Raw genomic sequence first — 15,779 nt, 5'->3', positions numbered from 1 at the left:
TTTTGACTTTCATGGTGACTTAAAGAACACCTTATCTTTTCCACTGATAATGAGTTGACAGAAGGTCTGACCAATGTAGAAGAGGAGTTCACATGCTGACTGTTTTAAGAGATGGTACTCTCTTCCTTATATTGATCCTGCTACTTTTCCATACATAATAGACACAATATGTCAAAGTCATAAACTAAGCTTCAGTACAACTGAAGGCTACAATACCGGCCAGTTCAGAGGCAGTGCACGATCACTGAAGCACTAGAAAAACTTCAGTGGGGCGACAGGAGACAATAAACCAAAAGAAAGGCTACTACTGACCACAGTAAGAAACCCAAATATCTGAAGAAAAAATACATTTTGGGGTGCCTGGATGGCTCAGTGGGTTAAGCATCTGCCTTCAGCTCAGGTTATAATCTCAGAGTCCTGGGATCAAGCCTTGCATCACGCTCCCTGGGCTCTGCAGGGAATTGGCTTCTCCCTCTCCCCTCCTCCACTCTCTCACTCATGCTCAAATAAAATCTTAAAATAAAAAAAGAAAAAAGAAGAAATACATTTTAAGAATGAGTGTAGTCTGGGATACAATGAAGGTCAAAATACACATAGTAGCTAGCATTCTAGAACCTCTGTAATGGTCACATTTTTGGATGAAATATGAATTTCACTGGTAGAACTCAGGGAGAGAAAACACCAATTATTGGCCAGGTTCAGAAGCGGACTCCTTGGCTCAGGACTCACGTCTCTCTGGGAATAAGATCCACCACACTAGCAAAACCTGGACAAACAAAAGTCAATGCCAAAGAGAACAAATGGAAAGATTCAAAGCCACATCTTCAGAGTGTTCATGCTTGTCTTATGTTTCAATTAGCTAAATTCCACTAAGGAAAAATGTAACCTATTTTAAAATGATAGGTTTAGTGAAACCTCTGGTCTGTGACTTCTGCTGAGGTTGAGCAAACAAAGAAGACTGATCAGGGTTCCTGTAATACTGAGACAGAAGTGTAGAAGTAGGGAGATGGCAGTAGGAAGCTAAGAGGAAAAAGTATTTTCCTTTTGGCTCAGGAAGGCACCTGCTACCCCGCTAGGGGAACAACAACAACAACAACAACAACATCATACCTGTGTTTCATTCTGGGAAGCTAGGATTTTGGCTGTGGGAAGCCACTTAAATCTATTTAAGAAAACAAAAAAAGTCTGTCCTCTATCACCAATTAAAATATTTAACAGATATCTGAAGAGGATAAAGGGCCACACACTCTTCTAAACAGTTTAAATCCCCATGACAAAACTCTGAGGTAAGTATTGGTACTCAATTTTACAGATGTGGAAACTGAGACAGAAAGGTTAAGTAACTCACCCAAGGAAACACCTCTAATGAGAGGTAACAAGGATTTAAACTCAGGCAACCCAGTTCCAGAATCATGCACTTGACCATTCTGTTACATGACTTCTCAACAAAACAAAAATGAAACACTGCCAGAGAGATAAGAGATGGCTTCCTATCTTCTGAGAAAAAGACTTAGCCACTAATTGCTAAGAGAATAAATACATCCTGCTACAGGCCCACTCCTAAGGGCAGCAGAGCCCAGCGGAGTGCAAACCCGTGGAATCATAGGGAATTCCTATGGAAGAGCCTCAAGAGCTTCCAGGCTATGGAGGGAGGAGATATTCACAGCCCTTTCAAGGAAACCAGGCAGTTACGGCTTAAGTAACATTTGCTAAATTAAAAAATTCTAGGTAAATTCTAAAGTTGTCTCTGGGAAGCAGCGGTCAGCTCCTGAAAGGCTCTAAGAAATGAAGATTTCCTAATGCACATCATCAATTACAAGTTACTAAACAAAATCACAAGAATTGGGGCGCCTGGGTGGCTCAGTGGGTTAAGCCGCTGCCTTCGGCTCAGGTCATGATCTCAGAGTCCTGGGATCGAGCCCCGCATCGGGCTCTCTGCTCAGCAGGGAGCCTGCTTCCTCCTCTCTCTCTGCCTGCCTCTCTGCCTGCTTGTGATCTCTCTGTCAAGTAAATAAATAAAATCTTTTTTTTTTTTTTTTTTTAAAGATTTTATTTATTTATTTGACAGAGAGAGATCACAAGTAGACGGAGAGGAAGGCAGAGAGAGAGAGAGAGAGAGAGGGAAGCAGGCTTCTCGCTGAGCAGAGAGCCCGACGTGGGACTCGATCCCAGGACCCTGAGATCATGACCTGAGCCGAAGGCAGCGGCTTAACCCACTGAGCCACCCAGGCGCCCAAATAAATAAAATCTTTAAAAAAAAAAAAATCACAAGAATTATGAAAACTTTGAGTGAAATGGACTTTTAGAAATTATTTATAGAATTTTAGAAATTATTTATAGACCCCTCATGCATTTGGTGGCTAAGTCCTCTATCTCCCCTTCTCAATTATTTTTTTAAAGATTTTATTTATTTGAGAGAAAGAGAGTGAGAGAGAGCATGAGAGAAGAGGTCTGAGGGAGAAGCAGACTCCCCGCGGAACTGGGAGCTCGATGTGGGACTCGATCCCGGGACTCCAGGATCATAACCTGAGCCGAAGGCAGTGGCTTAAACAACTGAGCCATCTAGGCGCCCTCCCTTTCTCAATTATTTTCAATGGCTTCTTGCTCCCTTCAGATTCAAGTCCCAACTTTGTGAAATAACACTTAATAGTTTTGCCTCAAGCTGCTTTTTTGGGCCCTATTTTCTATCCCACCTTCTGTTAACCCGGGTTCCACCTAACTGGATTCTTCCCAGAACAAAGTACATTACGGAGTGTCCATGTTTTTGTAATGGTTTCCCACTGTCTGGATGCCATCTTTCTAGCCATCACCTTCCCTTGTCAAGATCTTTTTAAAATAGATATATATTTTTTTGACAGGGAGAGATCACAAGTAGGCAGAGAGGCAGGCAGAGAGAGGGGGAAGCAGGCTTACCACTGAGCAGAGAGCCCGGTGTGGGGCTCTATCCCAGGACCCTCCATCTCATGACCTGAGCTGAAGGCAGAGGCTCAACCCACTGAGCCACCCAGGCGCCCCCCCTTGTCAAGATCTTAACTATTTTTCAGTGGCTAGCTCAAATACCCTTTCTACCATGAACTTAAAAAAAAAAAAAAAAAAAAGTTTATAGTTCATTATAATACAGCTAGATATAATGGAAAACTAGAGCTCCAAACTGGATGTTATCAATAGTTAACTACTAAATTAGATTCCAAGATTACCAAAATTATCTGGATGATACTCTACCAGGATTTATGGTAATCACCACCACACCATCATGTCAATTATTTAGTATGTTACTCTTTCCAAAGAGCTTTCATCTGCAGAATTCCACTGAATTCTCCCCAATAAACTTAAAAGCTTGACCAGACCAATACTGCTATCAACCCTTGACCAAAAATGGAAAACAAGACCCAGAAGTTAAAACAGCTTCAATTAGGACACACAACTAGTAAAATGTAGGACGCCATTAGTAAATGATAGAACCTGGCCTCTCGACTTCTATTTTTGTGTGCTTTTCACTATATCATACTGGGTCCCCCGTGAATGGTGATGGTACTTCAGTTTCCTTCTTTCTAAACCACCAAACTTCTCTACCTACTCAGGTTAACTGTCCACTTCTCCCCCGAGACACGTTGATATAGGGATGTGCAGATAAATGAAGGGCTTTGGCAAACAGTTCACAGATTAGGGAGCAAAAATGTCTTTTAAATTTGATTCTGTTAAGAAAAACTTCCCCTGAGAACTGGTTGCTTAATTCCAGTGCCTAGGATCTTACATTCTCTCAATTCTAATTCAAGTAGAATGTGGAGCTCAGGGAAAGCAGAAACCAAAAGCATCCTTATCCTCAGATGTTTCCCGCATTTACTGTACAGATTAGCAGTGCCAACATGGCTGGAAAAGCACTTCCCTTACTATTTCACAGCAGTGCTTTTCTGTCTTCCCTGGCTTTCCACACATTTGTCACTCTAGCCTGAGTGCCAGGCTTACAATTGGCAAGAGACACAGAGTCAAAAACTAGCAGGAGGGGTGGGGGTGGGGGGACCTAGCAGGAAGAACCTTTTCACATATGAAGTCCTTTATTTCTAAAACCACCCCCCCATAACTGCTTTTAATAATATTGTTTATATAAGGTCTAGTATTGAAGATAATTTATGACTAAAGATGCAACTTTCAACAAAAGTATCTGGTGCGATCCTACAAGCAATGGTTCTTAAGCATCTAGAAAGAATATTCCTTTTGTTTCTTTTGGTAGGATTTATATATTTTTTAAAAGGACCTGAAGTGCTAAATGTTAATGCTACCAGAAAGAAGCAACGTCAGAGACAAATAATACAAGAAATTATTTTTATTTAACTTTAGCATAAACTCTTCCTGCAATATTATAGGCCAAAAAGGCAATAGCTGGGAGATGGGGTTTTCATAGGGTCATAACTTAATGAGATTAATACCTTTATTGACAAAATCTTCAGGGACTTGGGGCCCAAAGAGAAAGAGGCAGTGCCTGAAAGGTTCTGGCATTTTAAAATCTGAGATGCCAACTACATGCATATGAGAAGGAGGTGCTTGTATTTACATAGTTTAGCTACACAACAAACCCTCCTTAGGAAAGATCTTTTTCTTTTACTGAAAGGAATAATGCAGTGGAGAAAAAAAAAAACAAACACAGAGGCCCTGGTCGCTCATCCTTGCTCTGCTAATACATCATCATGTGACTTTGGGCATGTCACCTCAGACTCCTGACCACACAAAGAGATAAGATGGGATGATCTTTTAATAACCTCTCCCTTATTTTGTACCTTAAGTAAGAACAATACAGGAGAAAGTATATGAATAAGATGGGGATCTCTTGAGAGATCTGGGTCCTAAATGAGAAATGATTGATGCTAATATCTAGCAGAAGAGGAAAGACACAGAAACACATTAGTATAAAACCTGTTTTCTTGTAACAGCAACAAAATCATGCCAAATTTACTAGCAAATACTGGAATAAAATGAAGCTTTTTTTTTTTTTTTTAAGATTTTATTTGAGAGAGAGGGAGAGTGTCATGAGTGTGGGGAGAAGCAGAGGGAGATGCAGAAGCAGACTCCCTCTGAGCAGGCAGCCGGGCACAGTGCTTGATTCTGGTACTCTGGCATCACGCCCTGAGTCAATGGCAGATGCTTAACTGACTGAGCTAACCAGGTGCCCCTAAAATTAGGCATTTTTGAAGAGAACACATTAAACCTTAAATATCCTGGGCTCCTCAGAGGTGATCTAAACAATCGTCCAAGTTTCTTTAATCTGTTACAGAAGGAAAATGAAGAAGCCCAAAACTACTAGAAAGATCAGAAGTCATGTAAAAAAGGAACACAGTGTACAGGATTGTACTGAAATATAGATATGTAACCAATACACTAGCTTTGTTGCAAAGAGGTAGTGTGTCAGCAGAGATCAAAACAGGAAGTATTTAAAAGTCTGTTTACAACACATCATCTGGTTAAACTGTCTTAAACTTACATGTGAATTAAGATTCAGGGCTAGACTCAGTCATGTGTAAACAGCAACCCAGGCCAGGTTTTTCCAATGCCTCTTGGCAAACAGACTATTATTTCTTAAGTATTTTGATTAGAAATGAAGAAAATATTAAAAGGCACAAAATTGTGTTAGAACAAATTCCTGAATTTGCCTATGCCATCATTTTAGGGAAGTATGTTTGATAGAGAGGTACAAAATACCACCTCCTCATATTTGTCAAACAGCTCAAGGTTAAAAAGCGTTTGTATTTCTTGACTCCCCTAGATCCCCCCTGAAGCATGTATTAATATGCGGGACCTGAAAAGTTAAGTTGAGAAAGGTAACCTAAGCAAAGTCACGTGGACCCTAAGCTGAAGCACCAGCATGAGGCTTTCTTCTAGACAAAGTTGATTAAACTACAATGGACTTTCCAAGAAAAATGACACCAAAACCATATTCTTTTTTTTCTTTTTAAAGATTTTACGTATTTGTCAGAGAGCGCGCGCGCGCACGCGCACAAGCAGGCAGAGAGGCCGGCAGAGACGGAGAAAAGAAGCAGGCTCCCCGCCGAGCAAGGAGCCCGACGCGGGACTCGATCCCAGAACTCTGGGATCATGACTTGAGCCAAAGGCAGCAGCTTAACTGACTGAGCCACCCAGGCATCCCATATAGTCTTTATTTTTTAAAAAAGGAGATTTGGGTAAAGCAGAGAGGGCCAAACGGATGTACCAAAGTCTTTTATGCCACTATTCTACTTAATCTTTTCTCCCCCAACAATAAATTCTGGATGGTGAAATCAGATGTGGCAGAAAAAAAGGGATCAATCTTTAAATGTTGATGTTTTAAATATTAACCTGTATTTTTTAAAAGTTTTTTTGGGATGGATTCATGGTAACACAGAAATCAGCATTTCTTTATATTAGCATTTTCCTCGGGTGATGAAGTTCTTCATTGTCAAAGACTGCCTCATTTTTTTGGTACTTCACATCAGCCAGCACAGCATAAACATGGCAGACAGAATAAAAATACTTGTTTGACATGATCCAACAATTCCACTCCAAAGTATTTATCCAAAGAATCGAAAGCAGGGACTCAAATACTTGCACACCCATGTTCACAGCAGCGTTATTCATGATAGTCGAAAGATGGAAACGACCTAAGCATCCATCAACACAGGAAGAGATTTTTAACTGTGGTGTAGACACACAATGGGAGTATTATTCAGCCATAAAAGAGGAATGGAATCCAGATATGAGACAATTATGGATAAACCTTGAAAATTTTAGATTAAGGGAAATAAGCCAGACACAAAAAGGATAAATATTTTGTGATTCCACTTATATGAGGTACTAGGATAGGTAAATTCATAGAGACAGAAAATAGACTAGAAGGTGCCAAGGGATGGGGGCGTGAGAGGAGAACGGGATCATTTAATGGGTTTGGAGACTATTTGGAATGATGAAAAATTTCTGGAAATGGACACTGGTGATGGTTGTACAATATTGTGAATATACTTAAAGTCATTTCAAAACGGCAAAACAAAACAACAAAACCCCTGGCAAAACATGTTATACATATTTTACCAAAAAGTAAAAACTTGTTTGAAAAATGGGATGGCCAAGGGGAACAATCCTGTAGAAGATTAAGACTATGTGAAAAGAAGAGAGAAGATGGCAACTGATGTACCCATCGGTCATCCACTCACTGATTTAATACATATAGATGAGTTAAGTGCCAGCTATCTGCCAGATACTATATTAAGCCTTGAGAATGTAAAACAAATGAAACAGACATCAACTCTGCTCTCAGAGACCTTAAAAGTCTAATGAGGAACACAGAGAAGTAGAGACAATCACAACATCAATGCAACTTGGCAATTACTATGATAAGAACATATTCAAGGTACCAGAGAACACACAGAAGTGGCACTCCATATGAAGGGGTGGGCTGAAAGGATGCCTGAAAGAAGTTAAGTCTAAGCTTCAACAAAAAGGATAGTAAGTAGGCAACAGAGTACTCCAGAACCAGCATATTTAAAGGCCTACGGGTGTCAGAAAACATGTTGTGTTTGAGGAACTGAGAAGTTCCACCAGACTGGATATGGAATATGAAAGAAGGGGCAAATGGCAAGAGAGGCAGCAGAGACAGCCAAAAACAGAGAATTGCTATATGCACTGGAAGGAGGAGATGAGAAAGGTGGCCAGAAAGGTGGAAAAGGACAGAGGCATGAAAGGCAAGGGAAGTGGTCTTAAAGGAGGGCTGGACTCAGAATATGGAGTATGTAGGCAAATGTGCCATGTGCCAAAGATCTGTATTCTGCTATTGTTGCATGAATACTCTATGAATTTCAATCCAATCAAGTTAGTTGGTGATGTTCAAATCTTCTACCTCGTAATGGTTTTCTCTCTGCTTATACTATCAACTGAGAAAGAGGCAGTAATATTTGACTATAAATATAAATGGTCTATTTCTCTTTGTAGTTCTGTCAGTTTTTACTTCATATATTTTAAGGCTCTGATATTAGTATATAAACCTGCATAATTATTATGTCCTTCCAACTGGTTCTTTTTTATCTTTATGAAATGAACTTCTTTATTCTTGGCAATATTCTTTGCTCTCAAATCTACTTTGGTCGATACCAATATGGGCTAAACAACTATAAAATGGAGAAGATACATGGGAACTGAGACTGAATTCATCAACTACTGGCGTTAAATTCACCAGAGTAACAAAAATGGAAACTAAATGATCAAGTGGTAAGAAATGAGTGAGCAGTGAAGGAAAAAAGACCACAGGAGTGGTAGATGATACATAATGTCCCCACTAGAGAAAATCTAGTTATTTTAATGATTCACAAAGACTTATTCATAAAAAGAATTCACTAGAAATATCTTAAAGTTTGTAATGGTCCATTAAAAAAAACAGACTTAGAAAGCAATTCTCACTTTTAACTTGTCTGGAGACAATAAGTCGAGCTATTAAAGCAGTTCCAAAAGACTCAAGGCTGGACGCACTTATTCCAATGCACAAGTGGTCTTTATATCACCCCCCACTTTTTTAAAAGATTTTATTTATTTATTTGACTAACAGAGATCACAAGTAGGTAGACAGGCAGGCAGAGAAGGGGAAGCAGGTTCCCTGCTGGGCAGAGAACCCAATGCGGGACTCAATCCCAGGACCCTGAGATCATGACCTAAGCCAAAGGCAGAGGCTTAACCCACTGAGCCACCCAGGTGCCCCTACATTCCCTTTTAACAAAACTTAGGCTACTCTGGGAATATCAGATAGCATTCTCCCCAAATGCCTTTAACTCAAAATGGAAGCGTTAAGTCCTTATTTTCAACAAGGGGTCACATATGCAAAGATACCCCAAGTCTTTGGGTTTAACCACTTGTTTCCTATACCCCAAAACGGGAGCAAAACAAAAAGAAAACATCTTTCTGAGGCTTGAATCCAAAGGCACCATTACTGAGTTACATTTATATTGGTGGTCATTGGTTTGTGTGAGAACTAAATGCTTGATAATCTGATGAAACTAAGAATGCTCTCTTCAGGAAAATCTCACATACCCAACCTTTTGCATATGATTTTAAGGGCTCACATACCACAGAAGCCAAGGAAAGAATTTTTGATTTATACCCGTTAAAGTACAGAAAGAATAAAAATATATATACATAATGCCGATCCAATCACCTTTTATCAAGGCAGGTTCTCTGGATATCATGCGTTACAATCAACTCATAGCTTATTTATTTTTTGGTGACGGGGAGGGGCAGAGAGAGAAGGAGAGTGAGAATCTTAAGCAGGCTCCATGCCCAGCACAGAGCCCAATGCATGGCTTGAACACACAATCCTGAGATCATGACCTGAGCCAAAATCAAATGTCAGACCATCAACCAAATGAGCCACCCAGGTGCCCCCCAAATTTTATCTTTCTTAAAAATGTTATTTATTTGAGAGACAGAGAGCAAGAGAGTGAGTGAGCATGAGTGGGGAGAGGAGGAGAGGGAGAGGGAAAAGCAGACTCCCTTCTGGGCAAGGAGCCTGACTCTGGGCTTGATCCCAGGACCCCAAGATCATGAGCCAAAGGTAGATGCTTAACCAACTGAGCCACTCAGGTGCCTCCCCCTCCAATTTTATTTTTAATGAGCTATATATTGAAAGAAAATGGTACATCTTGATCCGAACAATAGCATCCCCAGTAAGTCATGAATTATCAAGGTTATACTCTTCAGCAACTCTGGAATCAAATACAGTCTCTGTTTACTCTGCTATTCATGTGACCTACCTGTGGCTCAAGTTAAGGCCTATTCCAGGTGAGCCAAGCCAGCCACCCCACTGCCAAATGATGAGGGACTTGCTGGGTTAACCCTTACCTGTTGCTATGTTTGGACTTTTCTCGGTCCTTCTCCTTATCTTTCTTGTGCTCTTTGTGCCGGTGTTCTCGATCTTTGTGTTTATCTTTGTGTTTATGAGAATCTGCAACCATAAAAGATGAGTCAGTTAAGAAGAGTCATAAGCTATCTCCTTCTCACCTACCTTGACAAGCTGGTCAAGAAGCACAATGACAGGATTCAAATGACAAGGTAGTCATAACAGCACATTCCACTGGAAGGAAAGATTTCACAAAGCCACACAGACAAGACATCCCATTGCCCTGCCTCTAAAACCAAGACAAGTGTTAACGAACACGAAGGGGAAAAGGGAATTAATTCTACTGTAAAAGGAAGCAACTGTTTGGCATTCTTCTCCCAGATGTGGTACTATTGAGACTAAATAATAAATGATACAAAAGGATAAATCTTGAACACTGACTCTCAGATCAAATGGTTATCTATGTAAGTTCTAAAAAATCCAAGCCTTGAGATATTTTTTTAAGAGAGATGTTTTTTGTTTTTTGTTTTTAAAGATTTTATTTATTTATTTGACAGAGAAAGAACACAAGTAGACGGAGAGGCAGGCAGAGAGAGAGAGAGAGGGAAGCAGGCTTCCTGCTGAGCAGAGAGCCCGATGCGGAACTCGATCCCAGGACCCTGAGATCATGACCTGAGCCGAAGGCAGCGGCTTAACCCACTGAGCCACCCAGGCGCCCTAAGAGAGATGTTTTAAAACCAACTACGATAAAGTATTATTTCTATGCAGTAAAATATATACATTTCAAAAATACATCATCCAAGAAAGTTTCCCTTATGCCCATCCCCAGTCAATCCCAATCTTTCATCCCCACCCAAAGCAAACCAATAATTTGCTAGCACTATGAATTAGATGATATCTAAAGTTTTATATAAATGAAATCATACAGGATTTACTCTTACGTCTGCCTTCCTAACATGTTTTTTTTTTTTTTTAAAGATTTTATTTATTTATTTGACAGACAGAGATTACAAGCAGGCAGAGAGACTGTCAGAGAGAGGAGGAAGCAGGCTCCCTGTTGAGCAGAGAGCCCGATGTGGGGCTCGATCCCAGGACCCTGGGATCATGACCTGAGCTGAAGGCAGAGGCTTTAACCCACTGAGCCACCCAGGCGCCCCAACATGTTCTTTTTGACATTCATCCATGTTGCTGGATATAACAGTAGTTGGTTAAGATTTTACAGCTAAGTGGAATCCCACTGTTATGAATACCCTGCAATTTATACTTATCCATTCACTTGCTGAAATACAACTGAGTCGTTTCCGGGCATAGTTATTACGAATAAATCTGCTATAAACATTCATATACAAGTCTTTGTGTAGACATGTTTTCATTTCTTTTGGGTATATACTTAATAATGAAATCACTGGGTCATTTGGTAAGTGTAATTTTAACTTTATACAAAACTGCCAAACTGTTTTCGAAAGTGGTTGTACTATTATACATTCCAACCAAAAAGTTCCAACTGCTATAAATTCTCTTAACACTCAGTATTACCAATCTTCAATTTTAGCCATTCTAGCAGGTATGTAGTGGTATCTCAATGTTGTTTTAATCCAGTTTCCTAATAATGGGCACCTTTTCATTTGTTTACTGGCCACTCAAGTATCTTCTTTGATACATGAATTTTTTGATACACGAATCTTTCACTCATTTTAAAAATATCTGCCTTATGACTGAGTTGCGTAAGAGTTCTTTATACAAAAAAAGTTCTTTATACACTATAGATTACAATTTTTTTGTTAGATATATGTATTGTGAATTTTTTTTCACAGAAAACATTGTGAGTTTTACAGAAGTAAAAGACAGGGTTCTGGGCGCCTGGGTGGCTCAGTGGGTTAAGCCACTGCCTTCGGCTCAGGTCATGATCTCAGGGTCCTGGGATCGAGTCCTGCATTGGGCTCTTTGCTCAGCAGGGAGCCTGCTTCCCTCTCTCTCTCTGCCTGCCTCTCTGCCTACTTGTGCTCTCTGTCAAATAAATAAAAATAAAATCTTAAAAAAAAAAAAGGGTTCATTTTTTAATTTACAAAGATGTCCAGTTGTAGCACCATTTTTTGAAAAGATGACCCTTTTCCCCCAGTGAATTGCTTTGGCCTATTTACTGAAAATGAAGTGGCCATATAATCCAAGTCTATTTCTGGACTCTATTCTATCCTTACACAAACACACACTATTTTGATTCCTATAGCTTCACAGTAATTTTTTTTTTTTTTTTTCACAGCAAGTTTTGAAATCAGGTTATAAAAGCACTTAAGTCTTATTCTTTTTCAAAACTGTTGTGGCTATTCTATGTCTTCTGCATTTCATAGAAGTTTTAGTTTCAGTTTGCCAATTTCCAAAAGGGAGAAGAAGAAGAAAAGCCAGCTGGGAAGTTTGTGTTCATAGAACAATTTGGAGAAAAATGACATCAAAACATTTTTGTGTCTTTTGATCCATGAACATGGTATCTCTCTCCATGTATTTATGTTAGTGACTCTCAAATTTTATTGTGTTTAAGAATCATCCCAAGAGTCTATTTAAAATTGGCTCCCTGGGGCACCTGGGTGGCTCAGTGGGTTAAAGCCTCTGCCTTCAGCTCAGGTCGTGATCCCAGGGTCCTGGAATCGAGCCCCATATCTGGCTCTCTGCTGGGCGGGGAGCCTGCTTCCTCCTCTCTCTCTCTGCCTGCCTCTCTGCCTACTTGTGATCTCTGTCTGTCAAATACATAAATCTTTAAAAAAAAAAAAAATGTGGCTCACTGAGGTCAGGTCACCCCAATGTTGAATATGCATCAATTGGAAGTTTATGTACCCAACACATGTGTGATGGTTTTAAAAACTAATAGTCCAACAGATTCTTTGGTATTTCTCTGTTTAAGGGGTATGGCCTAATTTCCTGCTCCTTGAGTACAGGCTAGACTTAGAAACTCATTCCTAAAAAAAACAGGGTAAGACGGAAATGTCAGTAGGTGACTTCTGCCACCAGGTCATAAAGGCACTGGATCTTTCTCCTTGGTCTGGGGGAAGCCAGGTGCTATATTGTTAGGACACTCAAGCAGCCCTAGGGAGAGGCCCATGTGGCGAGAAACTGCCACATGAGTAAACGGTCTTGGAAGTAGGTCCTCCAGTTTCAGGTAAGTCTTCAGACAACTGCAATCTCATGACAGACCCTAAGCCAAAATCATCCAGCAAAGCTGCTCCTGGATCCCTGGCTCACAGAAACTATATGAGAAAACAAGTGTTTGTTGTTTTAAGCTGTAAACTTTGAAGTAACATGTTTTGTATAAAAATAGGTAACTAATGCTCATCCAATTCCTGGCTCACAGCAAAAAAGTCACATTTGATATAATTCACTAAGCATTTATTCTGTGCCAGGCCATAAGGAAACAAAAATTTGATGACCATGTCCCTAGGTATAATAAATTCTCATCCCACAGAAATGGGAAAAATAAAATCATATGGTGTCAAAAAAAAAAGCAGGACTTAAACCCAATCTTCCATGTAGCATACAGAACCCTCTAACTTGTCTTAAGTCTACAATTCTAAAATGCTGAGTCAATCCAATACACAAAGGTGGTGACCCCTATTCACTTGACAGTAGTAAAAACCACACAAATGCAAGCTGGTGCAGCCACTCTGGAAAACAGCATGGAGGTTCCTCAAAAAGTGGAAAATAATAAAATCTTTAAAAAGTGGGGGGGCACCTGGGTGGCTCAGTGGGTTAAGCCTCTGCCTTCGGCTCAGGTCATGGTCTCAGGGTCCTGGGATCGAGCCCCACATCAAGCTCTCTGCTCAGCAGGGAGCCTGTTTCCTCCTCTCTCTCTGCCTGTCTCTCTACCTACTTGTGATCTCTATCTGTCAAATAAATAAAAATAAAATCTTTAAAAAAAAAAAAGGTGGAAAATAGAGCTACCCTACAACCCAGCAATCGCACTACTGGATATTTACCCTAAAGATACAAATGTAGTGGGGCGCCTGGGTGGCTCAGTGGGTTAAAGCCTCTGCCTTCAGCTCAGGTCATGATCCCAGGGTCCTGGGATACAGCCTCACATGGGCTCTCTGCTCAGCAGGGAGCCTCCTTCCCTCCCTTCCTCTCTCTCTGCCTGCCTCTCTGCCTGCTTGTGATCTCTGTCTGTCAAATAAATAAAATCTTTAACAACAACAACAACAACAAAAAAGATACAAATGTAGTGATCTGAAGGGGCATGTGCATCCGAATGTTTATAGCAGCAGTGTCCACAATAGCCAAACTATGGAAAGAACCTAGATGTCCATCAACAGATGAATGGATAAAGAAGATGTGGTGTGTACGTATGTGTACACACACACACACACACACACACACACACAGGAATACTATGCAGCCATCAAAAGAAATGAAATCTTGCCATTTGCAACGACTTGGATGGAACTAGAGGGTATTATACTGAGCGAAAATAAGTCAATCAGAGAAAAACAATTTTCATATGATCTCCCTGATATGAGGAATTTGAGAGGCAGACTGGGGGGAATTGAGGGGTAGGGAAGGAAAAAATGAAACAAGATGGGATTGGGAGGGAGACAAACCATAAGAGACTCTTAATCTTACCAAAAAACCTGAGGGTTGCTGAGGGGAGGGGGGGGTGTGTGGAGAGGGTGGGTTATAGACACTAGAGACAGTATGTGCTATGGTGAGTGCTGTGAAGTGTGTAAGCCTGATGATTCACAGACCTGTACCCGTGGGGCAAATAATACATTATATGTTAATAAAAATAATTAATATAAAAACACTAAAAAAAAAAACCCACATGACAACTGACCCCAAACTAAGGACTTAACCATAACAACAACAAAACATGCCACCCGCTCTACAACCTGGAATGAAATATGTGTTATTTGAATTTGTTTATAGGTTAGATTTAACAAATAAGAAAGAGAACATCAGGATCTACTATTATGGCCCTTGAGTATGGCAGGGACATAATATCTTTTTTTAAAAATTGCTTCGTGGGACGCCTGGGCGGCTCAATTGGTTAAGCGGCTGCCTTCGGCTCAGGTCATGATCCCAGCGTTCTGGGATCGAATCCCACATCGGGCTCCTTGCTTGGCGGGGAGCCTGCTTCTCCCTCTGCCTCTGCCTACTACTCTGTCTGCCTGTGCTCGCGCGCGCTCTCTCTCTCTCTAACAAATAAATAAATAAAATCTTTAAAAAAAAATTGCTTTGTGCATAATTCAACAAACACATAAACAAACAATATGAAAAAGACTAGAAGACAGATACCCAAATGTTAAAAGTAGTTATCTGTGGGTGGTAAATTTATGAGTAACCTGAGATTTTGTGTGAATACTCTGCCTTGTCTCCCGCTCAGGTCATGATCCCAGTCCTGGGACTGAGCCCCGCAACCTCCCTGCTCGGTGAGCCTGCTTCTCCCTCAGCCTCTCCCTCCCTCTGCCTGCTGCTCCCACTGCTGTTGTTGCTCACTCTTGCACTCTCTCTTTCTCTGTCAAAATAAATAAATAAAATCTTTAAAATATAGTCGCCAAACTGTGGAATGAACCAAGACGCCCTTCAACAGATGAATGGATAAGGAAGATGTGGTCCATATACACTATGGAGTATTATGCCTCCATCAGAAAGGATGAATACCCAACTTTTGTAGCAACATGGACGGGACTGGAAGAGATTATGCTGAGTGAAATAAGTCAAGCAGAGAGAGTCAATTATCATATGGTTTCACTTATTTGTGGAGCATAAGAAATAACATGGAGGATATGAGAGACTATGGACTCTGAGAAACAATCTGAGGGTTTTGAAGGGGTGGGGGTGGGGGGTGGGAAGTTGGGTGAGCCTGTTGATGGGTATTATGGAGGGCACGTATTGCATGGTACACTGGGTGTGGTGTATAAACAATGAATTCTGGTACACTGAAAAGAAA

General features: G+C 40.5%; 1 protein-coding gene across 1 annotated transcript in view; it reads right to left on the bottom strand.

The window, feature by feature from the left end:
• Positions 1–15,779, bottom strand: part of TOP1 (DNA topoisomerase I) — a 98,990-nt gene that overhangs the window by 52,404 nt on the left and 30,807 nt on the right. Inside the window, exon 3 of the mRNA XM_047747035.1 lies at positions 9,850–9,952. Coding sequence (XP_047602991.1) covers positions 9,850–9,952 — 103 coding nt within the window. The remainder of the gene's footprint in view (positions 1–9,849; positions 9,953–15,779) is intronic.

This window comes from Lutra lutra, chromosome 9, assembly GCF_902655055.1.
Source record: "Lutra lutra chromosome 9, mLutLut1.2, whole genome shotgun sequence".
Taxonomy (NCBI): Eukaryota; Metazoa; Chordata; class Mammalia; order Carnivora; family Mustelidae; genus Lutra; species Lutra lutra.
This window is presented reverse-complemented; position numbering and strand designations above follow the sequence as displayed.